At 35.0% G+C, this 16,900-nt stretch overlaps 2 protein-coding genes across 6 annotated transcripts in view; both read right to left on the bottom strand.

Annotated features, from left to right (window-relative positions):
* Positions 1-671: 671 nt before the first annotated feature.
* The window catches only part of LOC125659134 (uncharacterized), a 39,727-nt gene continuing 23,498 nt past the window's right edge, over positions 672-16,900 (bottom strand). The window contains exons 1-6 of one of the 5 annotated variants that reach the window (XR_008798746.1): positions 3,927-4,890; positions 3,719-3,788; positions 3,313-3,456; positions 2,323-2,445; positions 962-1,093; positions 672-779 (exon numbers count right to left, since the gene is read on the bottom strand). The gene's annotated coding sequence lies outside the window, so the exon portion shown is untranslated. Of the gene's footprint in view, positions 780-961; positions 1,094-2,322; positions 2,446-3,312; positions 3,457-3,718; positions 3,789-3,926; positions 4,891-16,900 lie in introns of those variants that run through there. The other 4 variants (XR_008798748.1, XR_008798747.1, XR_007363940.2 and 1 more) reach the window with 4 other exon arrangements.
* LOC125659136 (BTB/POZ domain-containing protein 6-like) lies at positions 7,349-16,351 on the bottom strand. Its single transcript, XM_048890693.2, has 3 exons — positions 16,141-16,351; positions 10,437-10,696; positions 7,349-9,379 (listed from the first exon to the last, which is right to left on the bottom strand). Exons 2-3 carry the CDS (start codon positions 10,688-10,690, stop codon positions 8,326-8,328), a joined length of 1,308 nt encoding a protein of 435 aa, XP_048746650.2. The 5' UTR covers positions 10,691-10,696; positions 16,141-16,351; the 3' UTR covers positions 7,349-8,325.

Raw genomic sequence — 16,900 nt, 5'->3', positions numbered from 1 at the left:
AGTTGTGCAGACGGTTTTCCAGATTTTGTTTCGTTATGGATACAGGTATTGCCCTGAAATTTTGTCATAACCTCCCTTTCAGAGAAATATATAATCAGTTCACATTTCAGTTAATTGGTGCATCATGATCTACTTTAGGGCTAAAAGTAGGTCAAATACTTTCATGGACTTCTTTCATCATAGATACAGATATTGCACTGACATTTTATCAAAATCTCCCTCTCAGAGAAATACATATTAATCAGTTCACTTGTCAGATGGATTGGTGCACCATGACCCACTTTAAGGCTTTTTACAAGTTGAATTTCACTGTTCGACGGGCGTATGTTGTACCGTTTGTTGTTCTCTTTTTAAAAATCTCCTTTGTAGATGCTTTTTTGAAAAATACACAATTTTTGTTTTTTTTATATTTTCATAGAAATTGCAATTTAAATCCCCACTCCTCTGCAAGACACATTGGATCTTAAAGTAATAAATGTGAACCGGGTCGTCATCGAATACCGAAACAAATGCGCTCATATTGTCTAATGTGGATTTAGACTAAATGGTTAAGAAACCTGCCCTCATCTCCATCAAATTATCTAGATTACGCAGATCGGAATATCCTATCTGTACGTAATACAAACTGTAGTGGTCATGAAGTTACAGTATTTGTTTTGATAATCAATTGCATCTGTACATAAAATGTTTATTTTGTTTTATTACATGAATGCAAGTAATAACACTGGCATTTTATATCTATTTTCATCCAAAAGACTGATGGATGAAATCAACGCCACCTGAAATGTAAATTTTTCAGTGTATAAAGAATTTGACAACAATTTTTTTTAAATCGTCTATTTCTTTAGAAATGGCAGGATAACATATTTGTCTTAAGCACTCATTATGAATACTAATCAACTGTATTAGACATGTTAAAGAGATCAATTAAGTGAATTTTAAAAGAATTGTTAGCACCAACCTGTACATATGTTACAGAACTTTCGACAATTGGTTTCTCTGAACACTAAGAACATGTGATTTGAACACAAGTCATCTTGATATTCATCACAGTTTGTCAGTTTGTCCTTGCATTCCACGGAAACCGTCGGAGCTACATGATAAATGTTAATTAAGACACACATTGGATACATAGCGTAACCGTAAAAAGTTGAACAATAATATTGAATGTGTTCCTTATATACACTGTAACTCCAATGTTTGGCAACCTGTCAAAGTATGATATGATGGGATGTAAAATATATACACGCATGTATTTCACCTGTTTTCGTACATGCTTATTCGGATTTTTCTTTTTTCTTTTCAAATCCGGACTCGGGCTGACAATGTTTGAAAAACTTTAATTCACATGCCATGATTATTTACTACACTAACAGCTGTTGGTCAGTTGTAACAGTATTACGTGACTATTGAAAGGATGTCAAACATGTTAAGATTTATACATGTATCTAAAAATAGTAATATGTTGAAGACGTATAAATGTAATCCCAACTGCAATTTATCATCGTATAGGCTTGCTTGCATCGCGATTAGCGATGCTACTTTAAAAAAAAAATATTTTAACGTTTAATATTTAGTGCTCTATCAATAATTCGTACATTAAGGGGCGTAGTCATTTAATTCAGCTTAATTTTATTCCCATCACCAGTGATACACTTTGTGACAAGTTCTGTTGACCAACTGCAATAGTTCTATCAAAGCTGATGAAATTGTGGAAAGTCAATTTATGAATATTAACATTTCCCCAGCTCAATTTGACTAAAACAGCACTAAAGTCAAACTCGACACCATGATAAGAACAATTTGTCTATGCACGAATGTTGTAATAGTTCTGTTAGTCAATATTGATATGAAAATAGTGGAAAGTAATTATAAAATATACTCGTATGTGCAAGTGATAGTACGATAATTTATCTTATTTTCAATGCAGTTTAAATTTTACTATTTTCGCAGTTGTCAAAATTCGTGAAATTGAAATTGCAGTGCATATACTATAGTTAAACAAATTGACATACAAATTGCTAATTCTAACCCCTACAGAAAAACAGAAACGTGATCTTAACGAAGAGCAAATTAAATATTACATACATCAGTAACCCATAACATAAAATTACCAAAACTGCCTTAAAATCATACACCATATACATAATCTTGATCCAGACATGAAACAATAACATGTACCAAACAATCACCAATCATTAAATCAAATTGAAATATAGACTGTTTTGGTATTAATATTGGTATTAACATTTCTGAGAAACCACGGTCATTATATTTCATTCAAAAGTTTAAAAAAAAACTTATTCAGCCAATGAAGTTTACCTTGACAATACCCGCAGTATAATGGACAGTTCACCTTAGCCCACGGATAATACATTCCATCGACCTTGCAAGTCACGTTAAAGTTGTACATTCTACAATCAATACTAGGGTTGTCTCTACAATCTGCAAAAAATATCATTTATATCCACAACTATTTGAAAACTTGAGCTATCTGACTTTGACGCAGCTTGTTTTTGCATCTTCCCATCAGATGAACTTCTATACAATAGACAACATGAAATCTGAGTGAGGTTTGGTCATTTATTCTTGAACAAATGACTTGAAAACAAAGTTAAAGGCTGGAATAAGATTATGCAAGAACATGTAATATGACACAATTTGCGTTATATAATTGCAAAATAGAGACGACTAGAAATGAAATCGTATCCCAGCCAATGACACAATTATTGTATATACACAATATTTACATAAATATGCAAAATAATTCATTTAACAGGATCTTTTGCTTAGTTGGTAATGGATATACTGTGATAAATACAATTATTTTAATTACACATAAGCATAAATTTTAACGCTGTGTTATTTTTAAAAGTAAAGATCATGAATGCAAGGTGAAGATAACGAACAGTGATCAATCTCATAACTCCTACAAGCAATACAAAATAGATAGTTGGGCAAACACGGACCCCTGGACACACCAGAGGTGGGATCAGGTGCCTAGGAGGAGTAAGCATCCCCTGTTGACCGGTCACACCCGCCGTAATGATCAATCTCAAAAATTCTATAAAGAATACAAAATTCTGAGAAGGCAAACACCGACTCCTGGACATACCAGAGGTGGTATCAGTTGACCAAGCCTGTTGACTGTTCACACACATCCAGAGCATCTTGATCAGATGTGTGAAACGAAATATCAGGGTATACCAAATGTTGTACATGGACACAAAATTTAACAGTTTACTTCAAACAGTCAATACTCAGACTAGCCATCAATTGCAGTTTAACGTAAAGAAAACTAGATTGCCATACTTCCGTTTGATCCTGGAGTGGGGCCTCCGGAAGACACAATAGGCGAAGCAGACGTGAGTCCTGTCGTTGTTTCAGCTGTGTTTCCGGAGCCTTGGGATGTACCTTTAGCTGTTGTAGATTCCGTCGTAAGGTTTCCAGAGGGTCCTGTTCACAGTGAGAGAGAATGTGTAAATATTCGCAAGAAGAAAAGATAAAGTTGTGGCTACTCTTATGGGGTATGGAGCAAATATAGGGAAAGAAAAGGTGGGGACAGCATACCCTTCCAATATCACCACCACCACCACACTGTGAAGCATGAACTTACCACAAGTCGATGTCATGTTCTTGATGCCATTAGCTTTTACAATAACACCAGATATATCAGCTTGCAGAGAACACAGTGTTACCCAAAGTCAACCATACTTACCACTGCGATACAAACCATGCTTAAGTTTGGAATCTCTTCAGCTTTATCGCTTGTCGTACAACTAGTATACCTATAATTGTCATGGGGTAATGTAATATAGTTATATAGCGACGTGTGTTAACATATCCACAAGTGTATATATTACAACATATTAATCATAACCGTAAAACATAAATCATCTGTACTTCATATACATATATATACTCACCATTTTGATGCAGCTTAAAATATAATGATTCTCTTTGAAGACCATTATAAATAATTGTGAGGGGAAAGATTCATTTAAACATTTACCAAAGTCGATAGCGCTGGGCACACTTGCTTTGCCTTTGGTCTACAGAGTACAGACACGTTTATCAGGTAGTATGACATTACTTGATCATGCGTCTGGTTCAAAGGATCATCTAGTGCGTTAATCCTGATATAATTCACCGTGGCCGCCACTTCAATTCGTACAGCACTAGTTTATCGGTCAGCTTTCAGACAAGGTTAATTCTGACGTTAAATTTTGTCTTGATATTAGTATAATGCCCAAAACTTCTAAAAAGAAATGCTTGGGTCAAAATAAATGCTCAACTAAAGCGAAAAGAGATTTCTTTCATGACATTTTTGCAATGTAAATCAATCACAAATACATGAAATTTAAAAAAAAAAATCATGAAAATCCATCTATTAGGTAAAGATTTGGTCATTTTCTATATCAAATAATTGAACTGAATTTCAGCAGAAACAGGATCCTACTTTGGGCTGAATGCAAGTAAAAGGATGGATTCAGGGAGAATTTAAATATGTATTATAGCCATGATGAAACGTACATGTATGAACAATGTATCATATCAATTTCGAGTCACACTCACATGGCTTTTTAAACCAATTTCACCTCAAAGTATTTAGTATGTTTCACACATGCACACACACGCATTTAGTTAAGGACAACAATACCAGGGTTCCCACAGTCTTTCTAGATGTTTAAGGGGGATAAGCACCAATAAAGGACATGTAAAAAGACCAAGTCGCGCACACCCGCCATTAATGTTTTAAGGTGTGCATACCGCAAAAACACAATTTTTGTTTAGAGAGTTGGTTGAATTGAACTGATCAGTGTTGATAAAACGACATAAAACTTCTTACCTACCATGGTATACACAGCCTTCTGTAAAGAAAGATAATGATCAAATAACATGATAATGAATTCCTTCATATTTATGAATTACTTAAATGTGCATATACATATGTACGTCTCATTATCCATGTTGTGCATGTGTACGAGAAAACCCCCCAGAATGGGCATTATGACTGTACACAATCTTATGTATTTATAAATATACTTTTGTGTTTATTTGTGGAGTTTTTTCCCCAATTACATTTACAGTGCAGCCCATGTATACCGATATACTGGACGGGCAGCCTTGCAAAACTACGTCAACTGCCTGTTGGCCTTACCTCATCTTCAAGCCTGTAGGCTTGTCGGCATTGTAAAAAAAAAACTTTAGGCTTATACTTTAAAGACGGATGGATTAAGCGCTTTTCCTAAAAGCATGTGACCAAAACTACGAAAGCCCATTGAGCTCATATTCGTAGCTGGAAAAAAAAAGTATTTATTATATGCTAATATTTTTTAAATCTACGGATAAAATCTTCAAAAAGCATGTCAATTAGAAAAAAGATCTATAAGAGAAATATATTTTAAAAAGAAATTGAAATGAAATGGTCAAAATTCAGAAACATTACGATTTTTCAAATTTGAACCAAACCCGATCGGAATTATAAACAAGAGGCCCATGGGCCACATCGATCACCTGAGTCACCTTGGCCCATATCAGAATACTTTCCATATATATTTGCATGTAAAACCGTAGTCCCTATTATGGCCCCAACCTACCCTTGGATGCCATGATTTTTGCAAACTTGAATCTACATTATGTCAGAAAGCTTTCATGTAAATGTCAACATTTTTGGCCCACTGGTTCTTGAGAAGATTTTTAACGATTTTTCCTATTTATCTGTATGTAAAACTTTGATCCCCCTTGTGGCCCCATCCTACCCCCAGGGACCATAATTTGAACAAACTTGAATCTGCACTATGTCAGAAAGCTTTCATGTAAATATCAGCTTTTCTGGCTAAGTGGTTCTTGAGAAGATTTTTCCTAATAACAATGTTTTACTAAGGAATGCTTACTTGGAAGATGTACACTTGGCTAGTGAAAATAAAAAATGCTGGCAAACTTGTATAAAATCAATACAAAAGATGTTAAATGTTAACGTTGACACTGAAACTTAAAAAATTCTTTGAAAATAAATTCTTTTCTGAACTTCAACATATTAACAACACTCAAAGTGGTAAGCTCTCATTTTATAGTACATTATTCAACCATGATGTTATGAAACTAGAAATCCAACCATATTTATGTCTTCCACTTCCTAAGAATTTAGTTTCTTATCTTACCAAATTAAGAATAAGTGCACATAAGTTGTATGTAGAAACAGGTCGATATTGTAATCCTGTCATTCCTAGAGAAAATAGATTTTGTTTTCATTGTCAAACTATTGTTGAAGATGAAAAACATTTTTACTTGATTGTCCTGTGTATGAACATATTAGAAAAATGCATTCAAAACTACTAGATATTAATACCTTATTTTGTTTACTAAATCCACATAACCTTGTATCTACAAAACAAACCTGTCTATACATCAGAGACTGTTTTAATGTTAGAAATAAGTTTTCAACAGTTTGATATTTTGTAATGTATCAATATATATGTGTATCTATGTATGGCTAACAACACATTCTTATATAATGTGCTTTAGTGCCAATAAAGAATTGAATTGAATTGAATTGAATACTTATATATTTGTATGTAAAACTTTGATCCCCTATTATTGCCCCATCCAACACCAGGGGGCCATGATTTTTACAAACGTGAATCTACACGATGTCAGAGAGCTTTCATGTAAATTTCAGCTCTTCTGGCCCAGTGGTTCTTGAGAAGGAGATTTTTTAAATGACTCCACCCTATTTTTGCAATTTTTTGTGATTATCTCCCCTTTGGAAGGGACATGGACCTTCATTTGAACAAACCTGAAAGCCCTTCACCTAGGGATGCTTTTGGCCACGTTTGGTTGGAATTGGCCCAGTGGTTCTGGAGAAGAAGTCAAAAATGTAAAAAGTTCACAGACAGACGGACAGACAACAAGCGATCAGAATACATGTAGCTCACTTGAGCTTTCAGCTCAGGTGAGCTAAAAAGTAGTCATAGAGAACATTGTAATCAGAAAACTGCATTCCCTTGATGTAAAATGGTTTACAAATTAAACGAATTTATAGAGGAAACTAATTTCTTGATGAACAGTGCACACAATTAGCAACAATATGATTATTTTAGGAATTTTTATCAATTTTGATCGGGATTGGTACTTTTTTTCTCTCGTTTGAAAATAGTGATTATATCTGAAATTTGGTCATTTCGTTCAAATTTCTTCTCATAATATATTTCTTCGATATATCTCTTTTCTAACTGACTTGTTTTTCTTAGGATTTTATCTGTAGAATTAAAAAATATTAACAAATAACGTTTTCAATTTTCATAAATATTTTTTTCTTTAAAATTTGAACGTCTAAATCTGAATATTTTAGGCAAATTTTATTAGACATTCATATCATACACCAAATTACAACGAAATTTGGACTCCAGAATCACTTATTTGCAAACAAAGTACCATTTTTATCATTCCATGAAAAATCATCAAAACAATCATATAAAATAATTGAGAGTTTGTATCACTCTTTCGATGGTGAAATCATACTTCATAAGAGGTGCTGTAGCGAGCCATTAGATACAATTCTAATGTAATAAACTACCTAAGGTTATTCTAATAGATTTGAGGTGTATTTATAAATCACATTTCCATTTGTCGTCCGTCTGAGGGTAGGTTTTAAGTACTATCAATTCTGTTCAGCAAATCTAATCCAGTAACAATATTTCTAACGTTAGTCTCTAAAAGTGAACTCGCAAATTTGTTCACATCTGACAACGCACGTGTTCCTCTGAATTTGAAACAGACCTTCGAATAATGGAAATTGCTTTTCATGGAAAGCAAATATGACAATTAATACTGTTTACTTTCATTCTTGCCCGTTTATTAATCGTTGGAAACGCCTTAAAATTGTTGAAATCGAGAGAATAAATTATGGTGCTGTAGTTTTGTAGTTGCAATATACACTGTATGATTGTAATTAGTGTCTTTCTACTAATGACCTTATTGTACGACAGCTTTTTGTAAAAATTGTATTTTATTACCATTGGAATTTCTGTTTCAATTTCATCACATATACACATTCTAAATTCAAAGCGAAGACAGCTAGTTTATAATCCATATTTACAAAGACTCGATCCACATCCTTAAAATTATGATGTAATGAATTTTGTTAAAAACATTTTCTAAACATTAATTTCAAACCACAAAATGCAAAATGGTATCACAACAGAAAATGTTTGGCAAATTACATTTTCATATACATGTATAAGCATAGTTTGAATTTATTTACGAAGCAGACTAAACTAAATCGCAAAACATAATCAATATTGTTCGTTCCCTTCATATTCGTTAACATCTGAGGTTTTGTTGTGGAAATACACACAAAAGTCCCGGCAGCTGTCCGCAATTGACACTAGTACCATTAGTGCACATCTCACTCTTGAAAAACTTAAACTGGAAGTCCATTTCGTCGACCTCACTATCACACCCCCTCACTTGTAAGCTGTTGGGACCACACATGTTTATCCAAATGGTATACATCTGGTTTGCTTGAATGGGACACAGCTTATCAAAAACTATATGGAATTCAGGTCCACAACTGGTAATAGATTGTTCGGGGTAATGAAGAACATTTTCATTGTCACTATTTATGATTTTGACTTCTATTGAATAAGTGTATGGGTCTGTATCGCCACATCCGAGCAAAACCAATCCGCGTAAGAACAAAGCCTTGTTGACTTCGAACCGTAGTGCATCTACTTTGCCCTTCAAATCCCAAGTGGGTTGGTATTCCGTACCTCTATAAACGGTGACGTTTTTCACTCTACGTCGTTTTGGGAACGGTAAAGAATTTACATCAGATTTCCCGACAATTGCTCTCGATATTTGATCTCTTTCTTCAAGCGATAATACATTGTCGTAAGCAATCTCTTTCCAGAATGTTTCTAAAGACATCACTGGAAATCGAATACGATATAAAAGGTCACCCAATGTACTGCGAATCTCTTCAGCATCATCTTTGTCTTTTCCTTCTCTTTCACAAGCTTCCTGTGCCCAGAATAAAAGTGATTTGTACACACATTCTTCATTCACCAATAATTCGTCTAATTCTAGTACAGACCTGACAATACCCCTGCTAAGTTGCAGAAATCCATATGACTCTATGACTCTTTTAGAAATAGCCTCGGACTGTACAATAAACTCGGTGCATTTGATGAATAAATCGTTTAAATGAAACATTTTGGCATTCTCCATAATGATACAGACTGACTCCACTCCAATTTGAGTTTCCAGGTAGGAGCCGCATGCAGCAGTTAGATCTGGGATTGCGTATTTCTCGGCGGCTTGTAAAATGTCTGTGACGTTTACCTCACCAAAGTCTGCCTCTTCGTAATAGAGAAACCTACAAAGTTGTCTTAAGATATGTACACGTAAATCACATTAATCGTATTCAAACGTAACAAGCATTCTGAAAGTATTGCATGGCAATACATAGTCCCCTACCGGTCGCAAAATTACTGGACCGTAACAATATTCAAAGTTCATTATGTAGGTCATGGTAAAAGGGAAAGCTGAGGAACCAAGATAGGAGTGGTTGGAAATCAACTACTATTCGAGTAGAGACTAGACCAGGAAAAAAGACAAATCTATACTTAGGTTTAGGTCTTTAACCGAGTCACTGAACTGTGAAATGTTGATGATTATGAATAATCTAGCTACAATTTTGTATTTCAATGAGTGTAGTACTATTATCTACAGAAAAAAGAAATTTGGATGTAAATTTTAACCTGGTGTGGAAGTGACTCCAATAGTTCTTATCAACTTTGTAGAGGCGAATTAAAAATGTACCAATTATCGAATGAATATCTGCATGCACAAAACAAAGTTCGAACAACAGATAATTCACACTATTCTTTGACGTCCAAGGACCACAACTCAGCAAAAAATCACAAAATTAATACTTGGTCTGTATTAACATCTATTGGCAAAGCAATGTATCAAATAAATATCTGAAAGCACAACAAGCTGATAATTCACGCTATTTTTCTAAGGGCAATAACTTAGTGAAAGTGAAAAACCAACGGACCGAAACAAAATTTAAACTTGATCTGTAATTTGTTAGGGCAAAGCAATATATCAAATGAAAATCTGCAAGAACAGAAAAAGTGCGGAAAACTGATTTACCGGACGGACGGACAGACAAACGGACGGAGTATAAACCTAAGTCCTCTTCGACTTCGTCGCTAGCGGACTAAAAATTTATATCTAAAAGCTACTTTAGGACTGGGAGTATCACAAAATATAAAACAAAATATATCCCATAAAACTGTGAACTAAGTTTCGAGAGGAGTATTCATGCTACACCATGGAAATTGTTTTGAAAAATAATTTTAATATTTAACTGAATATGTAATTGTTAAAGAAATTCACCACGTCTGAATAAAACTTATCTTACTCACCTTAACAAAACCTCAAATACGTCGTGTTCAACATCAGGAACAACAATAACATCAGTGTTTTCGGATAAACTTCCAAACAGCATGTCACAGAAGACGGAACTCCTACTGGTCATCACATACTTATGTGCTCGTATTTCTCGTTCTTCCTTGCCTACTTTAAATGTGACATCACAGTGGATTTGATTGGATAACATGTACTTATTACACTCAAGAACTGTTTTTCCAGCTTGCCAGTTGCTGCAGGATTTGTCCATGTTTTGCTGAAATTGAAAAAAAAAACTATCTGGAGAGAATGTAGACTTAAATGGTTTAGGGGGCAACACGCGGACTTGATTGGTAAATGTAGAAGGACAAAATCGCGGTAGATTTCATGAAGATTACACCAATCAAAATTATATTCTAAGAAATCCTAGACTAGTATGTTTATCATTTATATCGTATATCATTTTGAAACATATAGAAAATAAGAAACCCATATGCTGGGGGTTACTGGTCGTATGTTTTACTAAAAATAGATTGCGAAATGTTATAGTTGTGGAGTTGTTTGTGACAACTTTTCTCACAAAGTAAGTGGTTTCAATTTACAGACCAAATTAAAAGTAGGACAAACTTCCACGTCAAGGTCAAACACTGAAGTAAATAAAGATCTTGCCATAAAATTCTATATAGAAATATGATAGTTCAGGATATTGATTACGTCAGATTTTCAAAGAAAGTAGGTCATGGTCACATGTATCACAAGGTCGTCTTGTCATAAAGAATCTATATACAAAATATGAAATCCCTACTTTGAATACATGTACTTCTAAAAATATCTAATAGGATACATTTTCTAATTCAAGGTCAAAGGGATTAAATCTTTCAGATATGACGCAGCAAAGCTCTGGAACTCTTTGTCAAAAAAGGTCAGAAATTTCTCATCATACAGTCAATTTTCAAATTACAGCATACCTTAAATTGGTGTGGGAAGTAAATTGTAACTGTAGCTCATGCAGACTCCAGCCTCAATCTTTTTCTTTTTTTAAAATTTAAACTATTATTGTTATATGTTTAATTTTACTATTCCAGCTGTGTTAGTGCTGTGTATCTTACCCTTCATTCTTTTGTATGTATCTGTGTTCTATATAGTCCCTGTATATCTATACACGTTTATGTTTCCCATCTGCATTAGTGCTGTGTATCTTACTCCCTTCTTATCCTTGATTCTTCTGTTTGTATCTGTTTTTATTTATATCTATGCATGTTTTATGTTTCTGTATTAGTGCTGTGCTTTTTGCCTCATTTTTACCCCTGATTCTTCTGTATGTGTATGTGTTTTTATTCATATAGTACAAGTTTTTGATTTGTTTGTTTTATTACTGTGATGTACGAGGGCGAGTCAATAAGTAACAAGCCTATCTCATTTCCGACATACCAAGATGGTCACGATTTTCATACCTTGTTGCAATACATGTTTTATACCTGGGTACAAAATTGCACGCGTATCGAATCATTCTTTAATAAGATATTGAATGTCAAACATGGCTAGTGATGCAAAGACATGCTTTTCATCTAAAGTTTCAAAGGCGCTGCATACTGATGCTCTGGTAACCTAGTACCCGTGACCTTCCGAGTGCAAGCTTTGTGCTTGAACTCGGAAGGCCTCGGGTACTAGGCTAATGCTCTGGTTGCCATTTGCTCATCGCTAAGTATTTTAGCTCAAAAGATGATTTTCTTTTGAGTCTGGTAACTGTAGATGAGACTTGGGTTCATTATTATGAGTCAGAGAATAAAACTCAAGAGTCGTCAGTGGGTATAGCGCCTGGGTCCCCGAGGCCAAAGAAGTTCAAGACACAACTATCTGCTGGCAAGGTGATGGCTACAGTAGTTTGGGACGCAAAAGACGAACTATGTAGGACGTTTTACCCAAGAGAAGTACAATAACTGGAGTGTACTATGCAAACTTGCTAGACAGCCGAGAACCGCCACGGCCATTGAGCAGTGAGGGTTCTTTAGAGTGCCACACCTATTGTGACACGGGACATCCGTTTTAAGGTCATATCCGAGGACCGGTGACATTCACACCTGATGTCGAGTGTTTGGCGATGGAACTGTCACTCACTACCTGCTTTAACGACTTACAAGTAGGTCTGTCGCGGCCGGGATTCGAAACCCGGCCTTCCACGTTACATGCGAGGCGAAAGCTCTAACCTCTAGACCACCGCGGCGGTAAGTAGGTCTAACTCTAGGTCAAGGTCAAGCTTCACAAAACAAGGTCTTAACAATTTTGCTAAATCATGCTTGAATCAGCACTTTGTCAGAGAGCTGCCATGTAAATTTGAACTAGTGGTTCTTGAGAAAAATATTTCCCTTATATACTTAACCTTTCATTTGTATGTAAAACTTTCATTCCTATTGTGGCCCTAACATACCCCCAAGGCCATGATTTTAATATACTTGAATCTGCACTATGTCAGCAAGCTGTCATGCAAATGTAAACTTTTCTGACCCAATGGTTCTTGAGAATGATATTTTTAAAAAGATTTTTCCTATGTATTTGTATGTAAAACTAAAAACCCCTATTGTTACCCCATCCTACCCCCGGAGGACATGGTTTTAACAAACTTGAATCTGCACTATAGCAGGAAGCTTCCATTTCTTGTCAAGTGGTTCCTTAGAAGAAAAGTTTCCCTATATCTTCCCATGTAAAAGTTTGATCCACTATTGTGGCCCAACCCTACCCCGGGGTACATGATTTTAACAAACTTGAATCTGCACTATAGCAGGAATCTTTCATGTAAATATAAACTTTTCTGGCACAGTGGTTCTGCAGACGAATCTTTTTCCTATACATGTGTATGTAAAACTTTGATCCCCGGGGGACATGATTTCAACAATTAGGAGTCTGCACTATTTCAGGAAGCTTTCATGTAAATTTGAACTTTCCTGGACAAGTGGTTCTTAAGAAGATTTTCGAAGATTTTTCCTTTATATTCCCATGTAAAACTGATCCCCTGGCTTCACACTACACCCGGGGCCATGATTTTAATAAACTGGAATCTGCACTATGTCAGAAAGGTTTCATATAACCCATGAATGATTTGTACCAAGTTTGCTTGAAATTCCTGACCCAGTGGTTCTGGGGAAGATGAAAATGTGAAAAGTTGACGGACAGACGACAGACAAAAGGTGATCAAAATAGCTCACTTGGGCTTTTAATTCAGGTGAGCTAATAAAAATCTGTAAATATTGCATAAACAATGAATTGTTTAAACATCTAGTATTGGTTGAAACTTTCATACTTTTGGTAATTAAATATAGATATTGGCAATCTAATGACACTATGTTCACGTTACGGAGCGTTAAGCTAACATGTCACTAATTTATAAAGGATTTTTAAAGAAAATAGAACATAAACAAATTATAATGCAGTCATGGGTTTATTTTGCACATTGTAGAAATCATTTGTTAAGCATTGTATAACTAAATAGTGCATGTTACGCATATTTATTTAAGATATTAAAATAATTTTTCGTCTCACATATTATTTTTACGTGCCATATGATTCAAGAATTCTTCACTCATGTAGATACAAAAGTGTACGTCAGTTCATCAGATATTGAATAGGTAAGGTTTTCTTAACAGTAAGTCAAACTCCAAGGTCACAAGGTCAAACAACCGGTCACGGTTACTCAGTGGTAGAGCGTTCAATTCGTAACTGGGAGGTCGTGAGTTCAAGCTCCACTCGTCGTGACCGCGTCAAACCTAAGACGTAAACATAGGTAGTGATTGTTCCTTCGCCTAAACGCTCAGCATTTAGAAGTGAGAATCACGGATCTTTCGGATAGGACCTTAAAACCGGAGAATCAGTGTCGCAGTAGGCAATCGCTGAAAATTTCAAGTTGATATCTTAATAGTTTCCGAGAACACTCCTGCACAAACTGACCCCCTAAATTTCAGAACAAAATTCACTATCTTATGTAATAATTGACGTAATCAATTTTTTTTAAAAATACCTATCAAGTTTAAGTGAATATCTATCATCTCTGAAAACTTCACGAAAATCGGCGGACGCATATCCGAGAAATCGTGTTCACAAACATTGTAAGGGGAAAAAATAGGAACATAAAACTTTACAATAACAATGACTTAAGGTTTTCGGTTGGAAACGAAATACCTTAATAATTCAGACAGCGTAAACAGGAATATCTCAAATGACAAAACAAAGATTTCGTGAGTATGCAACAGAAAATTTATGAAATTAAATTTTCATTAAAAAATTAATAAAACTTGTGAAAAATTAACGACAAATACTTGTGATCTGGGGTTATTACAGATGTGTCTATTTATATATAAGGAATTGGTACAGGAAAAATCACCAGGTGCATCATTCCACCTTAATGATTTCGGTGTATTTCATGCGAACAAGCGTGTATACATGTATGGTGAACTGTGTGGGGTGAGCGGTGTTCACTGGTATAGTAATCTTACAGTGTAGTCATTACCATGCCAAGAAATTCCTACCGAAATCACTGTTATAAATCAGTAAATAAAAGATAAGCGATGGCTATTATTAATCAGCATGTAATGTGGTTCTGTTGCAGCCAAAGAGTTTACATGTTATTCGGACTGGACGGAATTTATTGGAAAGAAGACAATATTATACCTTTTTGATTTATAAGGAAATGTTTTTAACATAGTAAAAATAATATATTTCCGTGTTTTAAAAATACATCGTTTTGTATGGAGTTACATAGCATTACGTAATGACGTGATTTGACTTGTGGATGCTACCACAACAATTGAATTAAACATGCTTTGTCCAAGTGTATTCAGTGTCATTGGTATACATGTATATGTCCTTCCATATGATTGTCATCACATATATTTGCAATTTGCAATCTTCATATCAATTTCTTGTGTGTTTTTAGAATCCACATGCGACGTCATTCTTTTGTTCGAACACTCCCATTATTTTTTCAGGAATGGAGAGTTTCAGGCAACTACTTAGAGATGTTCTGTTGAGTTAAAATGTTTTTTTTTATGAAGTCCCCCCCCCCCCCCCCCTGTGACTGTGGAGCTTTTTAACAAAATGTAGATAATACTTTTAAAATGAAAATCCAAAGGCACAGATAGGAGTCGATCCTTAGACCTCTCACATGAAAGGCAGAAGCCCTATACACTGAGCCAATGAGGACAATGATAACCTTGGAATAATTAAACAATAGATGTTTTACATGACAAAACTCTACATCAGTATTATATATAATTCTGATATTTAACAGTATCTTTATAATTTATTGAAAGAATTTCCTAATATGAGTTACACTTATAGTTAGATTTAAACTGGGGGTGGATACTAAGTCAGTCAATGTCCTAGTTCCTCTCCATTCCTTAAAAGCAATGGACCTCGGTCCCTTCGGGGCCTCGGCTCCATTATTTTTAAGGAATGGAGAGATACTCGGACGTTAACCTATTCATTTATGCACAACTACATGTACATCCCAACGACCGCATCAAACGTAAAATGTGTTGTGAGAGTCACGGTTCTTTTGAGTATGAACTCACAACGGAAGACCACAAACAAAACAAACTACATTGTAGTCAAATATGAAACAGAAAGTAGCCATCCTATCATTAATTATACTAGATCAATCTATGAAAATATGAAAACAAAATTACTATTGGTTAATTATACACTATTAACACAAGTAGAAGTACGTACCCGTAGAACTCACTCGGTCTTGGGAGGTTGTATGGAAGCCTGGAACAGTCATTCGCCGCTACTTTGTTCCCTTCGAGAATATTTTACTCGCGTTGAGACGTCACCAGCATTGGCTACCCAGACTTCCGTGCGTTACAAGCACTACACCTCTGTCAACGACTTTTGACAGAAGTTTTGTAGAAGTTTCTAATATCTACCATTTATGTTTCAGACTAAATATTTAGTCATATTATGAAATGCTTTTGGTGCAATTAATTAATACGTACTGTAAATGGTTCGAAATTTCTGTTTTCGCATCCTTTTGGAAGTACGCGTACGAATGTAGGACATTCATGTGATGGGTATTTGATAGAACCAAAAGTAAGAAAGGCTGTAAAACATGCGATAAAAATGTACTTAAAGAGCCTGATGTATCACCTGTTGCGAGAACTTTTAAAGGGAAAGGAAACGATATTGACGGTTTATATCATGTGATTTAAAAATTGTCACGTGATTCCAAGCGTTGACAGAGGGCGATTTCGACTGGAACTATAAAAGTGCGACATTTAACTCTGGACACGACAAAAGTCCGGAGTTTCGCCAACCCTTTTATTAAGGATACAAATAAACCCTTTACAAAAAAAGATGGGATTTTATGTTCACAAGACATGCACCAACATTTACACTTGTAACTATTGTACAATGTTCGTCATTTAAACTTTGACCTCAATCCGAGTTGAATCCCACTTCCCGACAGGGTTAATCGAGTTCAAAGATGTTG

This window comes from Ostrea edulis, chromosome 9 (assembly GCF_947568905.1).
Source record: "Ostrea edulis chromosome 9, xbOstEdul1.1, whole genome shotgun sequence".
NCBI lineage: Eukaryota > Metazoa > Mollusca > Bivalvia > Ostreida > Ostreidae > Ostrea > Ostrea edulis.
The sequence above is the reverse complement of the archived record's forward strand: the minus strand, read 5'-3'. Positions and strand labels throughout refer to the sequence as shown.

What these genes read in the sequence shown, in the direction of transcription:
- LOC125659136 (XM_048890693.2), bottom strand. Translation starts at nt 10,690, where the DNA reads ATGGACAAATCCTGCAGCAACTGGCAAGCTGGAAAAACAGTTCTTGAG. An exon ending in GTATTTGAGGTTTTGTTAAG is followed by an intron (nt 9,380 to 10,436) that starts GTGAGTAAGATA and finishes ACAACTTTGTAG; the next exon opens with GTTTCTCTATTACGAAGAGG.